The 27,876-nt window shown below is 36.8% G+C and overlaps 1 protein-coding gene across 4 annotated transcripts in view; it reads left to right on the top strand.

Annotated features, from left to right (window-relative positions):
* Positions 1 to 27,876, top strand: part of ccar1 (cell division cycle and apoptosis regulator 1) — a 78,846-nt gene that overhangs the window by 15,243 nt on the left and 35,727 nt on the right. For 2 of the 4 annotated variants that reach the window (XR_005630807.1, XM_039737775.1), the window contains exons 3-9: positions 16,383 to 16,558; positions 17,295 to 17,369; positions 17,667 to 17,699; positions 18,275 to 18,465; positions 21,654 to 21,780; positions 21,886 to 22,084; positions 25,992 to 26,121. Coding sequence is in view for 1 of the 4 variants with exons in the window: in XM_039737775.1 (XP_039593709.1) it covers positions 16,383 to 16,558; positions 17,295 to 17,369; positions 17,667 to 17,699; positions 18,275 to 18,465; positions 21,654 to 21,780; positions 21,886 to 22,084; positions 25,992 to 26,121 (931 nt within the window). In the remaining 3 variants the exon portion in view is untranslated. The remainder of the gene's footprint in view (positions 1 to 16,382; positions 16,559 to 17,294; positions 17,370 to 17,666; positions 17,700 to 18,274; positions 18,466 to 21,653; positions 21,781 to 21,885; positions 22,085 to 25,991; positions 26,122 to 27,876) is intronic. The other 2 variants (XR_005630814.1, XR_005630815.1) reach the window with 2 other exon arrangements.

Here is a 27,876-nt window from a genome sequence, read left to right as displayed (position 1 = left end):
AGAAATTGAGCAGGTGCAAATGTCCCAGAGGTGTTCTATTGGATTTAGGTCAGGAAAGTGTGGTGGCCAGTCAATGGTATCAATTCCTTCATCCTCCAGGAACTGCCTGCATACTCGCACCACATGAGGCCAGGAATTGTTGTGCACCAGGAGCCACTGTACCAGCATAGGGTCTGACGATGGGTCCAAGGATTTCATCCTGATACCTAATGGCAGCCAAGGTGCCTTTGTCAAGCCTGTAGCGGTCTCAGACACCTCCATGGATATGCCTCCCCAGACCATCATTAACCCACCACCAAACTGCTCATGCTGAATGATGTTACAGGGTTACATGTTCTCCATGGCTTCTTCAGACCCTTTCACTTCTGTCACGTGCTCAGGGTGAACCTGCTCTCATCTGTAAAAAGCACAGGGCACCAGTGGTGCATCTGCCAATTCTGGTATTCTATGGCGAATGCCAATCGAGCTGCATGCTGCTGGGCAGTGAGCTCAGGGCCCATTAGAGGACATGGGGCCCTTGGGTCACCCTCATGAAGTCTTTCTGGTTGTTTGGTCAGAGACATTCACACCAGTGGCCTGCTGGAGGTCATTTTGTAGGGCTCTGGCAGTGCTCATCCTGTTCCTCCTTGCCGAAAGGAGCAGATACTGATCCTGCTGATGGGTTATGGACCTTCTATGGCCCTCTCCAGCTCTCCTAGAGTAACTGCTTGTCTCCTAGAATCTCCTCCATGCCCTTGAGACTGTGCAGGGAGACACAGCAAACCTTCTGGCAATGACACGTATTGATGTGCCATCCTGGAGAAGTTGGACTACCTGTGCAACCTCTGTAGGGTCCAGGTATCGCTCATGCTACCAGTAGTGACACTGACTGTAGCCAAATGCAAAACTAGTGAAGAAACAGTCGGAAAAGATGAGGAGGGAAAAATGTCAGTGACCTCCACCTGTTAAACCATTCCTGTTTTGGGGGTCATCTCATTGTTGCCCCTCTAGTGCATCTGTTGTTAATTTCATTAACACCACAGCAGCTGAAACTGATTAATCTGGTCAGTTAAGTAGCAGAGGGCGTTGTTAATATCCCATAAGTTTAATTGACTTTATGCTATACTCTGATTAAAAAGTGTTCCTTTAATTCTTTTGAGCAGTGTATATATATATATATATATATATATATATATATATATATATATATATATATATAGCGTGTGTGTATATATTCTGCCACCAACCCCCATGTTTACCCTATAAGTTGGAGGACCTGCTTGCTGAGCTGGATGCAGATTAACTCACTCCCAGAATGAAGTGATTGCAGGTTATGAAACCTTGCTTAAGGGCCCAATGGAGCAGAATCACTTCTGCCGTTTATGGGATTCGAACCAGAAACCAGATCCACCACTCTGCCCATGTGTGGACCAGAACAGATTTAAACTTAGCACTCCTTCCAGTTCCCCTCTCATTTATTTCTAAACATTTTTTTAACACAGATGCTTCATGGTGCATATGAACAGGTTTAAAAGGAAGCACGTTACTTGGAGAGCTGCTGATTTGTTCATTATTTCCATTTCATTATTAACTAATGTCTGGTTATGAAAACAGACAGCAATTAAAACTGAAATGCAACTGCTAAAAACTAAAATAGGCAATTAAGGGTCCTGAATTTGTAACAAGCAAGATAAGTATTTTGGGCTTAATTTTAGTTAATGCTTTAGTAGTAAATAAATGGACTTTTTTAAAAATTGGTTGAAGTGAAAACTTGCAGCCACTGCAGACCTCCAGGACTGTAATTGAGGACCTCTGATCTACAATGTAACGTATCAGTTACTTATTTGTAACTTATTTGTCTTTGATGAATGAAGATACTAACAAGGCACAGAGCTTAATTCCAAGTGTAATTATCTGCAAGGACTGAGCTCTAATTATGAAGCTAGCTGGAATGAAAACCTACAGCCACTGCGTTCCTGCAGGACTGTTATTGAGGGTCCCTGATCTACAGTATAACTAATTTCCTTTGATGACTGAAAATACTAACAAGGCATTGAGTTAAATACCAAGTGTATTTATCTGCAAGGACTGAGCTCTAATTATGAAACTGGCTGGAATGAACACCTACAGCCACTGCTGTCCTCCAGGACCATTATTGAGGGCCCCTGCTTTGGAGAGTGTTTTAAAAAAAATGTTGTCAGTGCTCAAACGGATTGTTTAAACATGGATGTGCTTTGCTGCCGTTTTGCAGTGACTGAAAAGAACAGAGATGTTGATAACTTGGTAGTCATTTATGAAGATTTGCAGAATAGGTATATTTGGGTTAGAAAAGGAGCATAATTACACATTTCAATTTTTAATAAGTGGCATATCTACCATTTCATTTTCTCTGTATGTTGACCATCCGTTTCTTGATGTGCTTCTGGGACTGAGCTGCAAATTATTGTGAATTCACAACTTGTCTGATAGTCTCCATTGATTTAATGTCAAGCTCCAGTTCACATTCAAATGGGGCGTTGTAGTTGCAAACCTTCTGTCACAAAGTTTTCCTCCAGCTGCCACATTTTCTCAGGTGTGCGTTCACTTTGGGAGCTGACATAATGAAATGTTAGTGTCACCTTTTTAATCCCCTGTGGTTAATTTGCTAATATCTACATGTTGTAGATTTCAGAGAAGCTACTGCATTATTATGTTGGATTGTGACATCTGTCCACCCCCTTGAAATTGAAACAGTCATCTCTAAAAGCCAGTGCTTGTTAGGACCACCTTGGATCTTTAAAGTTAACATAATACAGTTTGAGGTCTAGTTTGGTGATCTGGAATCAACTAAAAATTAGGAGCAAGTATAAGACTAAGCTCTAGTTGCCTTGTTGAGAACTGTCCGATCAAATGTTTTGCTAACCCATTTGTATTTTTGAATAGTTATCTTGCTTCGTCATTAGTAGTACAGAGAGGCCTTTTCTTCTTTAAATAACACCCTTGCACAACACATTTTGAAGAGATTTTGCTGCCATAGTCCTTGCTCTTGGATCTAAGTTGTGCAAAGAACAGCTTTTTTTAAACACTTCACATACTCTCTAAACATAGTGTTCTGCTCCTGATCCCTTTCTGGTTCATTCTTAAACCTGAGATCACTGGCCTAACTGCTACCTTATGCTACCATTATTAAATATTTGTCACAGTAAACAAAAGCTGGATTTCTTTCTCAAATAAACAGTAAAAAAATAACTGCTATGTCCCATTTTCATTTTTTATTATAATAGTCTCTTTTTTTTGTATATTTTATTAAAGAGCTTTAAAGTGCATTTTCAGTATTGACAGTGCTCATGTTGGCCAACGTGCAGTCTTGGGTGGCTTCTAACCTAAAATGTAGGCATAGTGAAGAAATAAATATTTTAAGACCACCTGTATTACATTTTTGCTGTAATCCTATAAAGAGGACAGAAGTAAAGAGTTTAGTTTTGTCCAGTGTATTATTCCTTGGTAGCTGGGAAGTATTCATTTGTGTTCAGCAAACCCAAGGTATCATACATCAGCTGTAGAATTTTCTTGTTGTTGTCATTTTTTATTTTACTTGAGACTAGTAGAAAAATTTTAAATAAAGGGGTGCATTTAATGTGTTTGAGCAGCCATCAGCGATTTTTATCTATTTGTTTGTGTGTTAGTTACATAGGAGCACTGTGAAGTTTGCTTCTTTTAAGCAACTGTGCACCATTCAAATCCACTTCATGCTTTATTTACACACCACATGTAAAAAAAATATGCACAGAAACAACTTAACTCCTGTCTACAGCAGGAAAATTTCTGTTGCCTACTGCAAAGTATTAATTTGGGGCTAGCAAAACGTTTCCTGAATTATGGCGCACAAAGTGTTAGTCAAGCGCTAAATATAGTGAATAACATGTTTGCCAGAAACGGTAATCCTGTGATCAATTGTTCTGATGAAAAAAAATATTGCACCTTGTAAAAATATTATTAGCAAATAATGTTTGTGCTTATTAATAATGTCGCTAACATACACAAATAAAGCTGTAGACCTCATGTATGTTAATTGTAGTTCACTAAACCTTTAAATGCCGTCGTTTTCTTTCAGCTGCTTCAGTTACGGGTTGCCACAGCAGATCATCATCTTCTTCCATATCTTTCTGTCCTCTGTATCTTGTTCTGTTACCACATTCTCTCACCACATCCATAAACCTTCTCTTAGGCCTTCCTCTTTTCCTCTTCCCTGGCAGCTCTATCCTTACCACCCTTCTCCCAATAAACCCAGCATCTCTCCTCTGCACATGTCCAAACCAATTCAATCTCGCCTCTGTGACTTTGTCTCCCAACAGTCCAACTTGAGCTGACCCTCTAATGTCCTCATTTCTAATCCTATCCATCCTCCTCACACCCAATGCAAATCTTAGCATCTTTAACTCTGCCACCTCCAGCTCTGTCTCCTGCTTTCTGGTCAGTGCCACCGTCTCTAGCCCATATAACATGGCTGGTCTCTCTACCGTCCTGTAGACCTTCCCTTTCACTCTTGCTGATACCCGTCTGTCACAAATTACTCCTGACACTCTTCTCCACCCATTCCACCCTGCCTGCACTCTCTTTTCACCTCTCTTCCACAATCCCATTACTCTGTACTGTTGATCCCAAGTATTTAAACTCATCCACCTTCGCCAACTCTACTTGCATCCTCACCATTCATCTGACCTCCCTCTCATTTACACACATGTATTCTGTCTTGTTCCTACTGACCTTCATTCCTCTCCTCTCTAGAGCATATCTCCACCTCTCCAGGGTCTCCTCAACCTGCTCCCTACTATTGCTACAGATCACAATGTCATCAGCAAACATCATAGTCCAGGGACTCCTGTCTAATCTCGTCTGTCAACCTGTCCATCACCATTGCAAATAAGAAAGGGCTCAGAGCTGATCCCTGATGTAATCCCACCTCCAACTTGAATGCATCCGTCACTCCTACCGCAGACCTCACCACTGTCACACTTCCCTCGTACATATCCTGTACAACTCTTACATACTTCTCTGCCACTCCCGACTTCCTCATACAATACCACAGCTCCTCTCGAGGCACCCTGTCATATGCTTTCTCCAGGTCCACAAAGACGCAATGCAACTCCTTCTGGCCTTCTCTAAACTTTTCCATCAACATCCTCAGAGCAAACATTGCATCTGTGGTGCTCTTTCTTGGCATGAAACCATACTGCTGCTCACTAATCATCACCTCACTTCTTAACCTAGCTTCCACTACTCTTTCCCATAACTTCATGCTGTGGCTCATCAATTTTATGTCCCTGTAGTTACTGCAGTCCTGCACATCCCCCATATTCTTAAATATCGCACCAGTACACTTCTTTTCCACTCCTCAGGCATCCTCTCACTTTCCAAGATTCCATTAAACAATCTGGTTAAAAACTCCACTGCCATCTCTCCTAAACACCTCCATGCTTCCATAGGTATGTCATCTGGACCAACGCCTTTCCATTTTTCATCCTCTTCATAGCTGTCCTTACTTCCTCCTTGCTAATCTGTTGCACTTCCTGATTCACTATCTCCACATCATCCAACCTCTTCTCTCTCTCGTTCTCTTCATTCATCAGCCTCTCAAAGTACTCTTTCCATCTGCTCAACACACTCTCGCTTGTGAGTTTTTTCCATCTTTATCCTTTATCACCCTAACCTGCTGCACATCTTTCCCAGCTCGTCCCTCTGTCTAGCCAATCGGTACAGGTCCTTTTCTCCCTCTTAGTGTCCAACCTCTCATACAACTCATCATATGCCTTTTCTTTAGCCTTCGCCACCTCTCTCTTCACCTTGCACCTTATCTCCTTGTACTCTTGTCTACTTTCTGCATCTCTCTGACTATCCCACTTCTTCTTTGCCATCCTCTTCCTCTGTATACTCTCCTGTATTTCCTCATTCCACCACCAGGTTTCCTTTTCCTCCTTCCTCTTTCCAGATGTCACGCCAAGCACCCTTCTTGCTGTCACCCTTACTACATCTGCTGTAGTTTCCCAGCTGTCTGGTAACCCTTCACTGCCACCCAGTGCCTGTCTCACCTTCTCCCTAAACTCAAACTTGCAGTCTTCCTTTTCAACTTCCACCATTTGATCCTTGGCTCTGCCCTCACTCTCTTCCTCTTCTTGATCTCCAACGTCATCCTACAGACCACCATCCTATGCTGCTTAACTACACTTTCCCTGCCACCACTTTGCAGTCTTCAATCTCCTTCAGATCAACTCTTCTGCATAGGATGTAATCTACTTGTGTGCATCTTCCTCCACTCTTGTATGTAACCCTATATTCCTCCCTCTTCTTAATACGTATTCACCACAGCCCTGTCCATCCTTTTGGCAAAATCCACTATCCTCTGACCCTTCTTCATTCCTCTCATTGACACCATACCTACCCAGCACCTCCTCGTCTCCACTGTTCCCTTCACCAACATGCCCAATGAAATCCAATCACCACTTTCTGTCCCTTGGGTACACTGTTCATCACTTCATCCAACTCACTCCAAAAATCTTCTTTCTCTCCAATTGCACACCCGACTTGTGGGCCATATGCACTAACATTCATCATCACACCTCCAGTTTCAAGCTTCATAATCATTACTCTGCCTGACACTGTTTTCACCTCTAAATCACTCTTGAAATACTGTTCCTTCAGAATAACTCCTACTCCATTTCTCCTCGCATCCACACCATGATAGAACAATTTGAATCCACCTAGTCTTACTCCCCTTCCATTTAGTCTCTTGCACGCACAATATATCAACCTTCCTTCTCTCCATCATATCTGCTAACTCTCTCCCCTTACCAGTCATACTGCCAACATTCAAAGTTCCTACCCTTAGTTCCACTCTACTTTACTTTTCTCCTCTCTTCCTGCCTCCGGACACATCTCAACCTTCTTCTTTTTCAACCAACAGTAGCCCAATTTCCACCAGCACCCTGTTGGCTAACAGTACTGGTGGCGGTCGTTGTTAACCTGAGGCTAGACCGGATGGAAATTTGTATTGTTGTCCGCATATTGATTTGGCAAAATTTTACACCGGTTGCCCTCCCTGACATAACCCTCCCCACTTATCCAGGTTTGGGACCGGCATGAAGAAACACACTGGTTTGGGCATCCCCTGTGTCTGTGTTAAACTTTTATATGTAGTTCTAGTTAAATTTTTAAACATATTGCAGCAGACAAACTGCAGCTGATTTTCTTTGTATTCAGGTGATCTACCATATGCCCAAGTTTCCTATTATTTCAAAGGGTATAACATCTCCATTTTTGAGAGCCTTTTTAACAAGGTGATTCTCCTTTTAGCACTCTCCACTAGTAAACAGCTTGTTCCTAATCTCTGTACTCTTTTCAACATGACTGGAGTTTGTCCACCTCCTCACTGGCTATTGTTTTGGCCCACACAATCTAAAACAATAAACTGTAGCTTACAAACAGTTAGGCAGATTAATTCAGTTTTTAAAGTTGAATTATTTTAGTCCGTAGTCTTGATCCTCTGCCTGTAACACTAATATAGATTTTATAATATATGTAGATCTCAACTCCATGGCAATATATCCACAGTCAACTGACTGAACCTCTTAGTTCAGCACTGTGCATACCCTGTCACAATCACAATTGGCTAATCAAGTAACTTGAAATCAGTGATCAGTATTTCTTAAAAACCTGATTGGAGCATTCGTAAAGTCAAATTAATTTCAAATTTTCAAATGCCACAAATGTCTTGGTGCTTTAATGTTCTAAATCTGGCCTCCCTTTTTACATTTGTTACAACTTTAAGGCTACTTCTGTGAATTCAAACCTATCAATTGAAGATGAATCCCATTATTGTGTTGTTTTCAAGGTGCCGCTCATAAGTGATCCGACTTTATTGCTTAGCCTATGTACTAAACCAGAATTAGACATCCAAGTGGACTGATGTTATGTGCAGTAATTATGCATAACTGGAGATGGCATTCCATGCTTTCCCATATGTACTTTCACTATGTTTGTCACATTTTAGTTGATATACTAATTAACATACCTTTGACTTCAAAAATCAAAGAGACAGCATACACTTAGTGTCTCCTGATTGAAGTATGCTATTTTAGCAGCTACACTAATTGTGCACTTCTATGTTTACAGTTGGTGTGAAAAACTATTTGCCCCCTTCCTGTTTTCTTATTCTTTTGCATGTTTGTCACACAAAATGTTTCTGATCATCAAACACATTTAACCATTAGTCAAATATAACACAAGTAAACACAAAATGCAGTTTTTAAATGATGGTTTTTATTACTTAGGGTGAAAAAAAATCCAAACCCACATGGCCCTGTGTGAAAAAGTAATTGCCCCCTTGTTAAAAAATAACCTAACTGTGGTGTATCACACCTAAGTTCAATTTCCCTAGCCACCCCCAGGCCTGATTACTGCCACACCTGTTTCAATCAAGAAATCACTTAAGTAGGAGCTGCCCGACACAGAGAAGGAGACCAAAAGCACCTCAAAAGCTAGACATCATGCCAAGATCCAATGAAATTCAGGAACAAATGAGAACAGAAGTAATTGAGATCTATCAGTCTGGTAAAGGTTATAAAGCCATTTCTAAAGCTTTGGGACTCCAGCGAACCACAGTGAGAGCCATTATCCACAAATGGCAAAAACATGGAACAGTGGTGAACCTTCCTAGGAGTGGCCGGCCGACCAAAATTACCCCAAGAGCGCAGAGACGACTCATCCGAGAGGTCACAAAAGACCCCAGGACAACGTCTAAAGAACTGCAGGCCTCACTTGCCTCAATTAAGGTCAGTGTTCACGACTCCACCATAAGAAAGAGACTGGGCAAAAACGGCCTGCATGGCAGATTTCCAAGACGCAAACCACTGTTAAGCACAAAGAACATTAGGGCTCGTCTCAGTTTTGCTAAGAAACATCTCAATGATTGCCAAGACTTTTGGGAAAATACCTTGTGGACTCATGAGACAAAAGTTGAACTTTTGGAAGGCAAATGTCCCGCTACATCTGGCGAAAAGGAACACAGCATTTCAGAAAAAGAACATCATACCAACAGTAAAATATGGTGGTGGTAGTGTGATGGTCTGGGGTTGTTTTGCTGCTTCAGGACCTGGAAGGCTTGCTGTGATAGATGGAACCATGAATTCTACTGTCTACCAAAAAATCCTGAAAGAGAATGTCCGGCCATCTGTTCGTCAACTCAAGCTGAAGCGATCTTGGGTGCTGCAACAGGACAATGACCCAAAACACACCAGCAAATCCACCTCTGAATGGCTGAAGAAAACAAAATGAAGACTTTGGAGTGGCCTAGTCAAAGTCCTGACCTGAATCCAATTGAGATGCTATGGCATGACCTTAAAAAGGCAGTTCATGCTAGAAAACCTCAAATAAAGCTGAATTACAACAATTCTGCAAAGATGAGTGGGCCAAAATTCCTCCAGAGCGCTGTAAAAGACTCATTGCAAGTTATCACAAACGCTTGATTGCAGTTATTGCTGCTAAGGGTGGCCCAACCAGTTATTAGGTTCAGGGGGCAATTACTTTTTCACACAGGTTTGGATTTTTTCTCCCTAAATAATAAAACCATCATTTAAAAACTGCATTTTGTGTTTACTTGTGTTATATTTGACTAATGGTTAAATGTGTTTGATGATCAGAAACATTTGTGTGACAAACATGCAAAAGAATAAGAAATCAGGAAGGGGGCAAATAGTTTTTCACACCACTGTATGTGCTTCTATTGATGGTATTTGATATTGTGGTCCATTTTGTGCCTCAAAGTATTATGAGCTGAACCAGGTGAATGTCTAGCCAGCGTAGATTTTTTAGAAACACTTTTTTAAATTTAATTAATTTTTTTTAAATGAAGATGTTGTGCTGTTAATATCATCATTTTCTAGAATAGCCAAGTGTAGAGATAAAAAATTGATGGTCAGTTGAACAGGCAAAGGAGTCGTGTCTCCTGCATTCAGATGAGTGCAAAGCCTCCATTTCTTTATCGTAGCTATATAAAAAAAATTAATAATAATTTTTTTTAACTCATTCAGTCAAATGCATAATGTACGTTAAAGTGAATTCACGGTCACAAATTCACATCATTAGCTGTCAAAGTAAATGAAATTCATATGAATTCTCTCACATACCTTGCTTGTGTTGTTAACCCGAGTTGTTGTGTTTTTCCCTTTCAAACTCTTTGTATGTGTGTGATTTTACTGATATCTGACAGTTACAGATTATCCATAATGTTAACTGAGAAAATATGTTGGGGAAGATGACTAGGGGCCAGAGGAAACCTGTATGTGGGCTGCCAGTTAATTATTCTGGTAGTAGGAATACTAAACGAAATACTGTAAACATATGAATATTGTAGTCCTTTTGTTTTCACTCATATTTATTCATATGTATATTTTCATTTGTTAAATGAAATTCAAGCATTTATGTATATTTTAAGCTTCTTGGAGCATTATCTTTTAATGCATTTAAACTAAAATAACAATTCTAATGTAGGTAAAGAATAGTTTACACCATATTGAGATAAATTATCATCCAAAATTTATCATTAGATTTGGTCATATATATCACCCATATTTGCCAAGCCTATGACTTGAGCAATATTGAAACTTTGTGGTTTATTTTATTAGAAGGAAACATAGTGTTAGTTCATTACACAGTTGAATTCATAAAGGAAATTAATTGGCATACTCTTTTCATTCCTTCTGCTACTGACTTCTAAAAATCTACAACTAGAAAAAAGTAAACATGATTATAATGGTACATGTAACTTCAATCACCACTAAAATTACAAAAATGTTTGTTTTCTACTTTTATAATGTCTGTGACAAATGTTTGTAAAAGAATTTACATTACAAATTAAGTTTAGTAATTGAATTGTCCTAATTTTGATGAAAAGGTCATATTAGCCTCATTTTAACTTGTGCTGGGATAGTTTAGTTACATGTATTAGAGCCTATTTGTAACCTTTTTTTCCCCTTAACATTAAATTTCCCTGGCACTTTTGACCTTTCTTTATTAGTCCTTGCTACAACCGAGATTGTCCACCTCTGCCCTATCATTTAATTCGTAGTCGCCTTTGCATTTAGTGCCACAAATAAAAATTGTTTTTGTTGTAAATTCTGGAAAGAATATTAATTAAAGCTTAAGTTAACAAAGGAAATTGGAAGCAGTAAATTTTATCATAGGCTGTTCACACTTTTTCCTGTGTTAGGAATTCATTCTTAATTACACAGAAGTTCACAGAAACTAACATGCAGCTTTCATGTAAATAAGGAAGTAAAATAGCATGAAACTATACACGTGTCTGTAGCTGTTAACGTTGTCCTCCTGTTAAAACAGTTTGAAAGTGTGCAGATCCATGAAGTCAAAGTAAAAAGAAAAAAAATTGATTGTGTACTGTTTCTGTCAATTACTAATTATAATCCCAGTACCTTCAGGTTATCTCCACAGTAGTCTTCAGCCTGCATATTTTCTTTCTTTACCTGTTTTAAGTTCTGCATCTCCCTTTTCCCTCTTGTCTGCAATATGTGTTGTGATCTCAGGAAGGTCAAAGGAGAGGGTGTTATCCAGAAATGGTGTCAAATGGTGCAGACTGCAACCAAAGTCAAAGAGGCAATCAGAGCTCTTACAGTGCTTTTACAGAGATGGGAGCTGACTATCCAGAAACAAGTACAACAGTCGAAATGCATGGAAACTTTAAAGATCCAAGCACAAAAGTCTTGTTGGAAGAGCCTTTTAGTTCATATATTTCTAAGGGATCTGCCAAAAAACTAAACCTAGTAGAGGCAAGATCAGGAATAGGACGAAAGTTCCAAATACTAGAAAAATATCTAAAGTGCCAGTTGACAAATTCCCAATATGCTAAAACAGTGAAAGCAAAAAAGTCCTTAACTACCTAAAAGATGTTTTTTGTTTTCTGAGTGAATCCGATACAAGGATAAAGCATTTGCTGCATTGCATTTTTAAGTATGGAGTGCTTGATTAAGTCACCCGTGGCAATTACGATCACAAAACTAGCACAGGATGTCCCTGGTGTATACAGTATGTTTGAAGCAATGTAAAACTATCACAAAACAATAGTGCCTACAAGAAAAACAAACAAAATGGTACAATATTAATTTTTACTGTCGTAACTATAAATAAAGGTTTGCACAAGCATGTCATAAACTTACAGAAAATGCAAAATTAGGAAATTGCAATGTCAACAAACTCGTTTTACCATCAATACAGTGCAGCGATGTACAGAAATGTATCCTTGCCTTCATATTTGGAAATACTGTTGGTGTAAAATTATACCTTTCGTCTAAATCCTGAGAAAAATGTTAGCCTTTCTACTCAAATCATTCTTAACAACAGCAACTGTAGCATTCACTAAACAAGAACTGGCACTATGTCCCTGGGGGCATGAAAGATTGTTGCAGAGGGGTACAGGCAACGAAATGATGAGCCCAGTCTGGCTTTTAAAATAGCAGACATTCACATAAGTGACATGGATGCCCTGTTTTACAATATGAGTGCACTTTCAAGATGTGAATTAATGCACAATCACTCAAGTGCAATTAGTAAGATTTATACCGATGCGTCATAGACCACATTTTAAATTGCAAGGTATTTAATAATAAATACTTGGATGTTTCCTGTAGGAAATTAATTTATACCATGATTATAAAAATCATTAATTACTTTAAATATATATTGAGAAAGGTCAGCATATGGCTATGTATATTTTTGGAAATTATCATAAAAATTGTATGGGTGGTCCCAAAATTGCAGGTTCAGTGTGCAGCTGTTACCACATGTAGCTAATATTCTGCCCATTTATTACTATTATTTTTTTCCTCCCCTGTCCTACTTTCAGCCAAAAAAAGTCTGTTTCTGGAAACTTAGGCTAACAATCGATGTGTTTGTCTTGATTTATTTTTTTTCTTTCTTTATACCTATGTGTGTACATTAAGTATTTTCTTTAAATTCATCGTATGCACAAATGGTTATCTCTTTGTTAAAGCACTACATAATTTTATAAAACTTGTTCAGTTTTATGGATTTGGGCTAGCTAAATATAATTAATGGAACCATTCAAAGATAGTGTTTAATATAGTAATTTGGAGATTTGTTATTTTCCTAATATGGTAAATTGTGTAAGTGGATTGAATGTGACACTTAGTATATATGTGTTAATCTGTGTGCTTTTTCTCCAGCTGCTAGCTGACCTCATATTGATTATCTTAACCTTTTAAATGACTATCTCCCAGTATTTTAATACCAGATCAATTGCACACCCATCGAAGCTTATCCTTGAAATTGGTTTCACCAATTCTTCTAAAAAGAATTCCTATTGGATTTGTTGTATTAAAAATAACTTTAATGCTCTTGAGGGTGCTCATGAGTTCCTTTGCTGAACATAAGATACAAACTGACTCTCTGTTATTGTATCGCAACAGATTGTTGTCTAACTTTTGTTAAAACAAGAAATCATCTTTCTTGGTTGTGCATTATATTATAGTCAAAATAAAAGATAAGCTGTTATGTATGTACAAAATTCATTTTGATTAAATGCAATGTAGAACTAACAGATTTTTAATAATAAGGATCATAATGCAGAAACTGCTTTTTTTATTGCTTTTATCAGTTATGCAGTATCTGGTTATATTTGAACTTATAAAACTCTTTTGCAGCAGTGGTTTTTACAAAACATTAATGCAGTGTTGTTTTTTTTTTTTTTAATTTGCAATTCAGAGAAAGTTTGTTAATTAAATTGTGCAAGTCAGTTCTATATTGGACACATCCTTGATAGAGTACATTGATTACATTCATCAGATTTTATTTAACACAAAAGAATGCAAACACAACTCTTGTTCTGGGCCAAAATGCCATTCAACAACAGCAGCAGCCTGGGATCCTAGTACTTTTGAAGCACTTTCCCACATGTTACTATGAGGTACTTGATCATAAGTGCACATTGGTCAGCAGGATTGGCAAGGTTCCATGCAGTGCATAATTTTGTGGATTTGTTCTGACATCTACCATAAGTTGCATGTTAATTAGGAATTTCACGCTTTTTTGGAAGCAGAGAATTAAAATGTCCAGGTGACGTGTAATGTCAAACAAAAATAAATGCTCTTTTGGTTTTTCAGCCTTGGCGAGCTTTTCCCTTTTTTCAAGAACATTTTGTATTTCTGGGGAAGGCTTAGTCCATTTTGAGATCTTTGTCGTAAGACCACCATTTTACTTAACTGTGCACAACACAAAATTGTTGAAGTCTGTCTTGTTTGTTTCTTATGCTTCCTGCAGCTGCTAGAACTATTGGTAATTCAATGCTCTTGAAACAATGAAGATGACCACACACTGTCCCAACCACATTTTACAGCCTTTTGTTTCTTAGTTTTGGTACAAGAGCCTCTTAATGAGTGATGTGTGAAAAAGGTCAAATTCTGGAATTTATTCTTGTTCATCATCAGCTAAATAAATCCCCTCTCTTTCCCTGCATTTTGGGAGCACCACATGTACACATTGATTTAAGACCAGATCAGCTAAATTTGTTTTTGTTTTTTAAAAAAGAAAAAAAACGCTAAGCGTGCCCTCGAGATGTCCTCGCCTCTAGTTTGGCCAAGTAATAAGATTATGCATAACTTTTTTTTTTTTTTTCCCCTCAATCATGTCTCTCTGAAATCTGACCCACACAAACAGAGTTGGGCAGCTTTACAGTGATCCCTCGCTATATCGCGCTTCGACTTTCGCGGCTTCACTCCATCACGGATTTTAAATGTAAGCATATCTAAATATATATCACAAATTTTTCGCTTGTTCGTGGATTTCTGTGGACAATGGGTGTTTTAATTTATGGTACATTCTTCCTCAGTTTGTTTGCCCAGTTGATTTCATACAAGGGATGCTATTGGCGGATGGCTGAGAAGCTACCCAATCAGAGCATGTATTACGTATTAAATAAAACTTCTCAATGATATACAATATGCTTCCCGCACGGTGCTTTGCACACTTAAAAGCTTTAACAGCACGTATTGATTTTTGATTATTTGCTTTTCTCTTTCTCTCTCACTCTCTCTGCTCCTGACGTAGGGGGTGTGAGCAGAGGGGCTGTTTGCACAGAGGCTGTTCGCCTAGAGGAAACAGACACTTCTCTAAAAAATGCTGAAAGACCAACTTTACATTGCTGCCGTTCTTGCGGCTGCTTTATCGCGGTGCTTCGCATACTTAAAAGCCCAACAGCACGTATTGATTTTTGATTGTTTGCTTCTCTCTCTCTCTCTCTGCTCCTGACGTGCACTCCTTTGAAGAGGAAGATATGTTTAGATTCTTTTAATTGTGAGAAAGAACTGTCATCTCTGTCTTGTCACGGAGCACAGTTTAAACTTTTGACTAAAGGGTGTTGTTTCATGTCTAGAGGGCTCTAATAGTGTTAACAAAACATATTTAGAAGGTCATAAACAGGTTTTCTATTCTCTAACTGCCAAAATATTAGATTTATAAATAAAGAATCCTACTTCATGGAAATTAATTTATCACGGTAGAGTCTGAACGGATTAACCGCGATAAACAAGGGTTTACTGTATAACTGTGCGGAGAATATTTATAAACCATGTGGGAGAGTTTATAAGGGCTTAAAATATATAAAAATAACCATACAAACATATGGTTTCTACTTCGCGGATTTTCACCTATCCCGGAGGTTCTGGAACGCAACCCCGCAATTGATGAGGGATTACTGTACACACATCTGTGCTTTCCACCATTGTGACACTGAAGCAGAAAGCCATGGACAGATCTGATATTAGGTGGTTGCTGCTGTCTTCAGGCTCTCATTATGGATGAATTGGACAACTGAAGTCTTTTGAGTTTCTTTATAACTGTGTCTTTATTGGTGACACCAAAATACACTCCTTTAACATTTCTATATCAGAAACTGTTTTTGAGTCTTGTTGAGATCTTTGCAGTCTTAAAATATGCATCTAACACTCGTTCATTGAGTTTACTGTCTACATTTTTGTTGTTCTTTTAGTGACGCTATGCAGTCTTAAAATATGCATCTAACACTCGTTCATTGAGTTTACTGTCTACATTTTTGTTGTTCTTTTAGTGACGCTATAACTACAGTTTTAATGTATTGTTTGGTCATACAATATTAATAGACAAGAGCAGACAATGTATATTTTGTGAGTCATGTTATGAGTAGCAGGGCAATGTTTGAATATATGCAAATAAATATGTCTAATATGAAGTATCTGTGTAAATAATTGGTTCAGGTAAAAACTGTTTTAAAGCCATACATTAATACATTTTCAGACAAAATGTGCATTTTACTTTTTCTGTTTATTTAAGTCATCAAAGTCTCATTACATTATTTTCAATTTTAGCCGCTCTAAGTGTCCAGCAACCATCCCTTCTTGGAGCATCTCCTGGAATATATTCTCAACAATCTGCCTTAGCGGCTGCTAGCCTCAACTCGCAGTCTGCTGCTAGTTACCAGTTATCGCAACAAACTGCTGCTCTACAGCAGCAAGCTGCTGCCGCTGCGGCTGCTTTGCAACAAGTAAGTGGTCAGCATCCTACCTAAGAAAGCCTCATAACAAAGTTAGCAAATTTTTTCTGACAAATATTTTTTAAACTTTATTGATTTAATGGTCTTCTTTTTGCTGTCATGACATGAATACATCTTGAAAGACAACTTAAAGCCATAACAAATTTAGTTGCTTAGAATTTCATTTTCCATCTTGTAAATCACTGAATCACAGGTTCCATCTTGGTCACTTTAAGACGGTGCATGAGCCCTTTAATCTGTTATCTCACTGTTAAAGAATAGCAACATGAACTGATTTTTGTATTACCTTGTAAAAGTTTAATAAATTAATATGACGTCTTTATGTCCTCAACATTTAAACACAAATTGGTAATATGTGTCCTGCTACAGGCATGTTTTTATTTGTTTAAAGACAAGTACCATGCCATGCATACTAAATGTTAAATTTATTACATTGGAATTAGAAGAGCATATGTTCCTGTTTTAATTTAGCTTTTACATTTATTGCTCTAAAGTTGTGAAACTGGAAAATATGAAGGCTTTTTGAACTCATTTGCAGAATATTGTGTGCATTTAACCCTTTCACTTTTTGTGTATATGCTTGCCTAATTCATCCAAAAGCTAATAACACTGATGGAATAAATTTTTAAAAAAAGAAAAAAATCTCCTTTGAAAATGTACAAAATGTTTTGTGTTTTGAATTAATGAACTATTTTGATAGCCTCAATACATGTTCTGTGTCTTGCAGCAGTATCAGCAACAGCAGCAGCAGCAGCAACAACCTCCACCACCTCAGCAAACTCTGTACAGTGTCCAGCAGCAGGTATGGTGTGCAAACATAAATTGTGCAGTGTTAAATACAGTGCTGCAACCTAATAGCTGTTGATAAAGAGAAATTCTGAAGAGTTTAGTCATTTTTGACTTTTTCAGTAGCAAAATCAGTTTAGTTCATAATTAAAATACACAGTGCCATGTTTAAGTAATAGTTGACCTTATTTTATTTTACTGGGCTAAAGACTGACTTCCACAGTCCTGAAATGGATTACTAAGTTTGAAAATGAATGAATGAATGAAAGGATGGATATTAATGAGCAGTATTTTATTTTTCCCTTCTTATTAGTTACAGCAGCCACAGCAAGCATTGCTAACTCAGGTAAGGATACAATAAAATAATCTCAATATAATTGTCATTCTGAAATCCAGAAATAAACATGGTAACAGTAGGTAATTTTAAGATTGTTTTTCTAGTATCTGTAAAACGTACGCTGTTCATAACACATCACCTTGTATGTTCTCAGCTGTAGATTTAGTACTTTCCAATTGTGATTGTTCACAACTTGATTTATTTAGGACAAAGAATTTTGCTTTCCCTTTAACTTGTCCTTCATTGTTTGTTACCTTGATGTAAGACTTGTTTCTACCACAATTTTCCTATTGATCCTTGCCTCTCCAACCATCTCTTGGCATATATTCAAATGATGAGTAGTCGTTGATTTTTCTTTCATATGTGAACTTTATCCCCTTGATTTGTTGTGTCCTATATATATGTGTGTTATGAACGTGGGCAATCGTACATTGCATGGATTTTGTTGAGAAGTTGTTGGTCAGTCAGAAATAAAGTAAATATTTTATTGTACTGTATATAACACATTATTTGTGTGTAAGATGATTTGTGTTTTTCTTTGTTTTCTCATGGTCTAATTTACAGTTTGAAATTATAATTTGCAGCCACCTGTTGCTTTGCCTACCAGTCTCAGTCTGTCTAATCCACAGCCAGCAGCACAAATTACAGTCTCCTACCCAGCACCCAGATCCAGTCAGCAAACACAGCCCCTGAAACAGCGTGTTTTTACTGGTGTGGTTACAAAGTTACATGATACCTTTGGGTTTGTGGATGAAGATGTCTTCTTTCAGCTTAGGTTTGTAATTCTTTCTTGATTATGGCACGTATTGCAGTTTAGTCGTTTTCCTGCATTGTGCATTTTCAGATAGTGTTTTTTCTATTGAAACATTTTGCAGTTGTGTTGGAGTAAAGGATGCGTTATGTTTTTTTTTGGGTAGAATAAATGATTTTAAAACCTTGCCTTTTTCCATAGATAATTGAATTCCAGTCACTTAGACTTGTGCTAGTATCTCAGTAGAATAGTTTTCTCAGTCAAAGTAATAGTTTATTTATAACAGCAAGAAAAATTAAAACCATATATAAATAAATGGCAGTTACATTAGCAGTTGCTGATGCCTTGCAGTTTCAGGGTTTGATTTCTGAGCTGTTAATGTTCTGTATAAAGTAAGCATGTTCTTCTGCATTTAGTGCGTTTTCTGTAGGGTTCTATAGGTTTACTCCCACATACCCCCAATCCCATGTGAATTAAATGGCTTAGAAAATGAATTATTGTGTATGTATATGTATAGATGTATAAATATATATGTACAGTTGTCCTTGAAAGTTTGTGAACCCTTTAGAATTTTCTATATTTCTAAATAAATATGACCTAAAACATCATCAGATTTTCACTCAAGTCCTAAAAGTAGATAAAGAGAAACCAGTTAAACAAATAGACAAAAATATTATACTTAGTTAGAAAATGATCGAATATTACATATTTGTGAGTGGCAAAAGTATGTGAACCTTTGCTTTCAGTATCTGGTGTGAACCCCCTTTGCGTCAATAACTGCAACTAAACATTTCCAGTAACTTTTGATCATTCCTGCACACCGGCTTGGAGGAATTTTAGCCCATTCCTCCATACAGAACAACTTCAACTCTGGGATCTTGGTAGGTTTCCTCACATTGACTGCTCGCTTCAGGTCCTTCCACAACATTTCGATTGGATTAAGGTCAGGACTTGGCCATTCCAAAACATTAACTTTATTCTTCTTTAACCATTCTTTGGTAGAACGACTTGTGTGCTTAGGGCCCGTTGTCTTGCTGCATGACCCACCTTCTCTTGAGATTCAGTTCATGGACAGATGTCCTGACATTTTCCTTTAGAATTCTCTGATATAATTCAGAATTCATTGTTCCATCAATGAAGGCAAGCCGTCGTGGCCCAGATGCAGCAAAACAGGCCCAAACCATGATTCTACCACCACCATGTTTCACAGATGGGATAAAGTTCTTATGCTGGAATGCAGTTTTTCCTTTCTCCAAACGTAACACTTTTGATTTAAACCAAAAAATTCAATTTTGGTCTCATCCGTCCACAAAACATTCTTCCATTAGCCTTCTGGTTTGTCCACGTGATCTTTAGCAAATTGCAGATGAGCAGCAATGTTTTTTTTTGTTTTTTTTTTGAGAGCAGTGGCTTTCTCCTTGCTACCCTGCCATGCACTTCATTGTTGTTCAGTGTTCTCCTGATGGTGGACTCATGAAAATGAACATAAGCCAATGTGAGAGAGGCCTTCAATTGCTTAGAAGTTACCCTGGGGTCCTTTGTGACCTTGCCGACTATTACACGCCTTGCTCTTAGTGATCTTTGTTGGTCAACCACTCCTGGGGAAGGTAACAATGGTCTTGAATTTCCTCCATTTGTACACAATCTGTCTGACTGTGGATTGGTGGAGTCCAAACTCTTTAGAGGTAGTTTTGTAACCTTTTCCAGCCTGATGAGCATCAACAACTCTTTTTCTGAGGTCCTCAGAAATCTCCTTTGTTCGTGCCATGATACACTTCCACAAACGTGTTGTGAAGAGAAGTCTTTGATAGATCCCTGTTCTTTAAATAACACAGGGTGCCCACTCACACCTGATTGGCATCCCATTGACTGAAAACACCTGACTCTCATTTCACCTTCAAACTAACTGATCATCCTAGAGGTTCACATACTTTTGCCACTCACAAATATGTAATATTCGATCATTTTCCTCAATAAATAAATGACCAAGTATAATATTTTTGTATCATTTGTTTAACTGGTTTCTCCTTATCTACTTTTAGGACTTGAGTGAAAATCTGATGATGTTTTAGGTCATATTTATTCAGAAATATAGAAAATTCTAAATGGTTCTCAAACTTTCAAGCACAACTATACATATGTATGTATGGATGTATGTATGGTATGTATGTATGTATGAATGAAATGTAATTGGCATCTCTTACCTAGTGCTGTTGTTGACATTTTACTGTTATACTGAGGTATAATTTCCAAGTAATTTTTGCTGTTTAAAATGGAGACACACAGGGGTCAACTCTGGGCATGCAGATTTATCAATAAAATAAAAAGAATTTGCTACTTTTGCAGATGATATTGAATTAGGTTGACCTAAAGATACCCACTTTCTTCAGAAGAATCTGTGCCAAATGCAGAAATGTGGCAAAAAAGGTTAAAATATTTAAAAGAAAAAGTAAGCGTTCAAAAATGCGTACTTAGTGAGGGAAGCCAGTTACACTCCTCACTATCTTATGATGGACAGTGTAGTAGAATATTGGGTTTGTAGCACTCTGTGTTTGTTACAAGTCAGTGAAGTTTATGCTTAAATCTGCATAAAATGTTTGAAGTCATATCTGAAATACTAGTTTTTTTGATTAGCCTGCTGATTCAAATGATATAGTTGTATGGTATGTCTAAAGAAAGCTAATAAACTAATGTACTGCTAAAAATGTACATTCGTTGTTAACATTAACATTGGAACATTACAGGAAAAAAACAAATAATGTGACGGCTTATAATTATGAGAAGCATTTTTTTTATGTATTATGGATAAATATTTTTGTACATATTTTATTAAAGTATGTATTTTAAGGAAATTTTATTTTAGCATTTTACAGTCACTGAACAATAAGCCTATGGAATTTCATTTTTTTTAGTAAAAATTAACAGTTTACACCTGTGGTCTGTAGTTTAATGATAAACTATACACTTTAATTTAGGATACAAGACTTCTATTTGTCTGGTTATGCAAGAGATAAGTGTAAAAAGTTTTTATTGGGATAATTAAAAAAAAAAATCTGTATTGGAATCGACCAATTGAGTAACATGAAATCGGTGGTTGGTATCGGCCTTAAAAACCTGATCAGAGCATCCCTATCCTGTACTATATTTATGGAAGAGACATGGTTACTGTTACCTTTAACTAAGGGTTAAATATATTTAATTTTATTCTTTAGTGCTGTCAAAGGCAAAACACCCCAGGTTGGTGATCGAGTGCTGGTTGAAGCTGCGTATAATCCAAACATGCCATTCAAATGGAATGCACAAAGAATACAAACTTTGCAACATATGGCTCCACAGTCAGTAAGTAGAGGATTAGTCAAGTGGTTTTTAACTGAGATGTTTGTCTTGCTTAAAAGTGATTGGCATTGCATGACAGTGTCACTTTCTCTGTCTCTTTTTTTAAAGACCCAACCTCAAGGCCAGCCTTTACTCAAGACTACACCAACAATGTTGCAGTCTCTGCCTCCAACAGCTACCTTTAGTGTTCAGGCCCAGGCCCAGACACAGCCACCTGCATTGCTACAAGCTCAGCTCTCTGCTGCTTCCCTTGCTCCATTGCTGCAGAACCCTCCTCAGCCCTTGCTGCCACAGCCACCACAAAAAGGTATGCCAGTATAAGCCCTTCACAGTCTAGATCAATCCTGTACAGTATTCATACAGTTTTACTTTATATAAATGATAGATTGCTTAAGAAAGAGAGAATAGCCATGATGCCATTGGTCAGATTTTAAAATGTCAAATAAGAATTAAAATCTGTTGTGTAACATCAGAAGTAAAACTAAACTTAATGTGTGTGTGCTATGATACAATGCGTGTAACATCAGAAGTAAAACTAAACTTAATGTGTGTGTGCTATGATACAATGCAAACTGCAAAGACAAAGATCTATTTATAAATCTCTTTTCTTTGAAAATAGCTGTTACTCTGTATTTATATAATGACACTAGGCAGTGATTAAATTAGTTGCTTACACAACCAAAGCATTTTTGCTGCTGATGTTTTCAGTTAGATTAATTGTAATAATAATGCATAAAATGCACAGACTAATACTATTTGTCTTTGAAAACTAGTAGAATGTGGCTTGGTCTACCTTATCTGCATGTTTTGGAAACCCTACAGAAAACAAGCTGTTTTAAACTGCACTTGTGCAAAAGAATGTTTTTCTTCAGTTCAGAAGTTTCAGCCTGTTTATATCCCTTCCTTACCAAGTACATTTTGTAGTAATATTGGGCCATGGGGATGCTTCCCAAACTCACATTTCTGACTTGTTGCCTTACCAGTTTTTAATTATGGATGGTGAACTTGAAATTATTTTCCATTGTGTATGAAGGAAACATTGGTCCATTACACAAGTAGGTTTGACAAATATGAACAGATGACTACAATGATATAGTACCTGAATGCGACTTGTTCACAAGATGGTTATGTGCAGCTAACCATTTCAGAACCCCAAATTCCCTTTTTTAAAAAAGTGAGAAACTAAGGTTGGTATAATGCTAGCTAATCTAGTATTCCAACCATATTTGCATTTTGCAAAATAATATGTTGATGCTGAATTTTATCTCCATACATATTTTTTAGAATTTTTTCGATTTGTGTACTGGTTATATTTCTGTTTATGACCTTTTAATGTTGTTTATTCTTAAGTGATGATATTAATTTGTTTACTGTTTGTTTTCCTTGAGATGTGTTTATGCATGTAAATGTTGTAAGAATGTGTACTTTACTGTTATGTTGTATTTGTAAATTCATACAAGTGCTTTAAGTATTCTCTCAGTGAGGAGCACTTTATAAGAAGCTGAATAAATTGATTACTCTAGAGCTCTGTTGGTAGCATGTAGTATTTCTAAGGAGTACAAAAAGTTTAGCTTAAAATTTCACATAATATACTTTTTTACTTTGAAATAAATTAGGCAACTCATTAAAGAAGTTTTTTTGTGTGTGTGTACAACCTTTCACTGATGAATCCCTGACCACATACAAAAAGGGCCTTTGTCTTGAATACCATGTATGGAAAGTCCTTATACGTAAAAGTTTACTTTTTCCCTTTTCATACAGATTACTAGAATTTGATACAAGCCCACAGTTGCCATTTACTTCAAATTTCCATTTAAAGGATGAAGTTGCTTTATTTAAAGTTGATGTCATATGTTTACTGTAATTGTGTGATTTTTTTTTTTTGATTTTTTTTTTATATCTAACAAGTAGATATGAATAAAAACTATTTAAATGTTTAGCTGATTTGAAGTTGAAGGCCATTTAGGAAACAATAAAAAAGCACTTAAACCCCTATCTCCTTCTACTTCCTCACCGTCCCCCAAGTCATAATGTACATTAAGAAAACAACAGATTTCATCATAGCCTCCTTGATGAACCACAGATCAATTGTGCACAATATGCACAACTGAATCAAATCAAGTGTTAATAAAAAGCAAGCAATGACTATCCCATGTAAAACAGGTTGTGGAACCCTTCCATGATGGTTCTCCTCATTTTGCATACTCTAATAACATGCATGTCAGAACTTGCAAATTCAGTAAGTTTCCAGCACTGATACCTTTTATAACACAGGTAGCGATGCAGTTGTAAAGTTACAGTTGAGCAGTGAGCAAACAAAATAGAGAGGAAGCATACTTTAGTCAGACTGAGTGTGTTGTATGGGCAAACAGAAAAAAAAAAGAAAGTGTCAGAACTTTCTTAAATTCAGTATATAATGTGGTATATACAATAAGCATTTATAAAAAAAAAAGTTTCAAAAAATCATAAATTGACATTTATCATCATATAGAGCAGCTTTCGATGTTTGAGAACTTGCTGCTTTAACACTAGAATTGCCAAAGCCTACGAAAAAACTCGGAAATCCACCCCACATTAAATCCCATTGCACCTCTCCGTCGGCGTCTTTTGTCCTGTAAATGTGCCGATAAAGACAATCAGCAAGCAGCCTGCTATTCCATCCCCCCACAGCTGCAGAACGTTCTCCCAGCTCATGCCTTGATTATCTGGGAGTAAAGTGCTGGAGTTTTACAGTGGAAATAATAGATCATTATTTGGGACACGTGTTTCCGTGTAAACACATTGTTAAAACCTTTTTCATATTTTAAGTAATAAATGACAAAATGTAGACATAAACTATATAAAGCTTTAAGTCCAAAGATCAAATAAACACTTTCACAAAAGGTTCAAGGATGATACAACAGCTTCTGTGGTGTAGAGTTAAGAACTGCTGACTTGTAATCAAGAGTCCCCGGTTGATGGTGTTACTTGCAGCTGGGCAGCTTTCGGCTTACAGGCTTTGTTGTTCAATATTTTAGTTTGCATACTCTAGTAGCTTATGACTGCAGTTAATGCTGTTTTAATTGCATTTTACTGGCACTTATGAACATCCCTCCTTTTCATGATATGTAGTATTCTTCAACAAGGGAATGATCACATTTTTTAGGTGTCCTTCCATACACAAATCAATTATTTCTTGCTGTTTGCTGTATGGGAGGTAAATTCAGTTTGAGTTAACGAATACTGTCATTTACTGTATTGCCTTATCTAGTTAAAGTTTACATCATCTATTGTTCTAATTTCTTGTTTACTTTGTTTCTTTTTTTCACATGTTGATTTGAAATGGCAGTAGAAAAATAAACAGAATTGGGCAGAATTGGCTACTTTTTAAGCCACTTCACGTCTGTTGTAGCACAGAGGGAGCAGATCAAGCACAGAGAGTGCATAGTGAAAGGGCAGTAATGGGGAAGGCAGTGCTGTTTATTTATACTCGCCTCCTAATGTCTAAACACCAGCCACCTACATAAGAATAAAACATTCAAATAGTTGTTGAGCCATTCTGTTATGTTAGTAGACATTCTAGAGACATCAGTGTGAACTTCCACTGCTCAAACGAATATGCCAAAATTGTGATGAACATTAAATCTGCCAGTTTTGAATTGATGTAATTTGACAATTGATATTTCTGTGTAAATGTTTACACATTGCCGTTTCTTTACAGAAAACACTTACCAGGGGTCTTGGACTTTAACATTCCAACTGGAAAGTGTACTTAACAATAAGTTTTAGAAGTGGAATCGAAAGTATTAACACTTTTAACCATAAAATGTTTCTCTGTATTAATTCACATCTTGATACTTCACGTATATTTAAGTGTTTATTCAATGATCTTTCACTAACTGAGAGACTCTGCCATAAGAAGAGGGTAACTGGTAGTTTTTTTATATAAAAGTATCAAGATAAAGAAGTTTTCAGTTATACCAGCAACTACAAAAATGTTATCAATGACTTGCCATGTTACATCACTGAGCCTTACATGTATGAGCCAGTCAGGAAGTACTGCAGTAGTTTAGAAAACTTAATCTTTTACTACTGTGAAGCTCAGGACTGCTAATGACTAATGATACATGTGTGGTAGAACAGATTTTTTCTCTATTAAAATGTTATGCAAATTTTTCACTTTAGAGCATATTGGCATATATTTTATATATCCTTTTTTTTCTCCATTTTTATAGCAGGCCTGCTTCAACCTCCTGTACGTATGATCCCCCAGCCACAGCCGGCACGAAGGATAGATCCTACACCTAGACTCCCTAGCAGGAATGACCGAGGAGACCCCATTGGAGCGAGAAAAGAAGACCGAAGGTTTGTGTATTTTATATTTATATGTATATATAACTGTAGTAAAGGTTTTTAAGAATTACAAAATTAATGCCAAGGTCAAATTCTTGTATTATTGTTCTGATCGTAAGTTTATGAAATATGTATTTGTAATCTTTGGGAGATAACACCCATCCTGTTATTTCTTTTACTTTTCAATTTTTTTAGTTTAAAAACATTTCACCATTCCAGCAACAAGAGCAGAGTTGATACTGATAACCTGAAAATTGTTACCTCATTTTCTGTTTTTTTTTATATATAGAATGTATCCTACCTACATTACATAGATTTCAGATGGTAAAATTTTTTACAAAGGACAAACTATTTATTTGTTTAAATAAACTTATTTATTATTTGTTTCAAAAAGTTGCAAAATTTGAAACACTTGTAAAAGAGGTAGCTTTTAGTAAGAATTTAGCTAAGATATCCAGTAAATAGGTGGTTGACTATACAGTAGATACAGTACTTTTTTTTTTTAGGATTTTTTTTTCCAGTTGGTAAAACCTGCCTCATGGCGTGTTATCTGTGTGAGAGAACAGTGTATGGGAGAGAGTGATAAATGCATTAGTGTTTCTCCCACACTTTTATTTCTTTGTTACAATGATGTAGTCCACTACTTGCTCCAGTGAATATTAGCTCAAGAAGGCTCTCCAGTATAAAGTTGTAGAGTTGGTGAGTCAGTATTATTCACAGAAGATTTTAGGTGGTACTTCACTCCAGTTTCTAAACAGAAAGTAGTGCTACCTCAGAACACTTGAAGCTCTGTCTGAATGCCAAGTGGGAAAAGTAATTTCATCCCCTGGCTCATCTCTCTCTCTCTCTCTCTCTATCTAAAAAATGTCTGTTTTCATTTCAACAATACCAATACATAAAGATTGTTCTAATTAAAACAAAAAGTTATTTTGTTTTGTCTTATTTAAATCATGCTCTTGTGATTTAAGTTTTCTTATATTGATTTTAAATCAAAATAAAATAAATCACTCTAAAGAAAGACAGGCAAAACATGGCACTGATGCAACCACTACAGCCAGGCTGACTTTGGACACATTGGTACCTCCTCAGGTAGTTTCCCAAATATCTGTCTTACATGTGGATGTATGAAAACCACAGTATCCCCCTGTTCATTGGCTCAAAAAAGTCACTTAGTTTTTAAAAACAAAAAATGGCTTTAGAATAGCTGATAAATGCATTAGACAACATTTATGGTCATATCAGGACAGCTTAATACACATGTAAGTGATGTATATCATTTAAAAGCTCAAAATATCTACTTTAATAAGAAATTTGATTCTTCATTTATCAAGCTCATCAGTAATTAATAAAGCTAATTATAAACTTGTAGCTAGGTATATAGAGACAGCAGCATTAGTAAAAATCCTCCCACCCCAGAGCAGTGTCTCATATGAATAGCCAAAATAAACATGTAAATCTATAAAGCAGTCTGTTGACTTAGGGAGTTATACATAAATAGAAATTACTCTAAAATTACATGACACTTCGATGAATGTGACATGTCCTTGTTCCTGAGAATTAGTGTCTTGATACAGTATAGCAAACTGATTTATAATAAAAATAATTACTACAAAGGATGGCATGATGGCAATGTCTGCATTGAAACAAAAGGTCATTCTATTACAACCTTGCAGGTCCATACGATTAAAATATTGTTAAAGAGTAATTTGGAGGTTCCTGCTTATGTAAAAATTATAAGAAATTCTGTTATAGTATGGCCTTAGCAAT

The sequence above is a fragment of the Polypterus senegalus genome, chromosome 1 (genome assembly GCF_016835505.1).
Source record: "Polypterus senegalus isolate Bchr_013 chromosome 1, ASM1683550v1, whole genome shotgun sequence".
In the NCBI taxonomy this organism is placed as follows: Eukaryota; Metazoa; Chordata; class Cladistia; order Polypteriformes; family Polypteridae; genus Polypterus; species Polypterus senegalus.
Note: the sequence above shows the minus strand (reverse complement) of the source record. Positions and strands in the feature narration are given on the sequence as shown.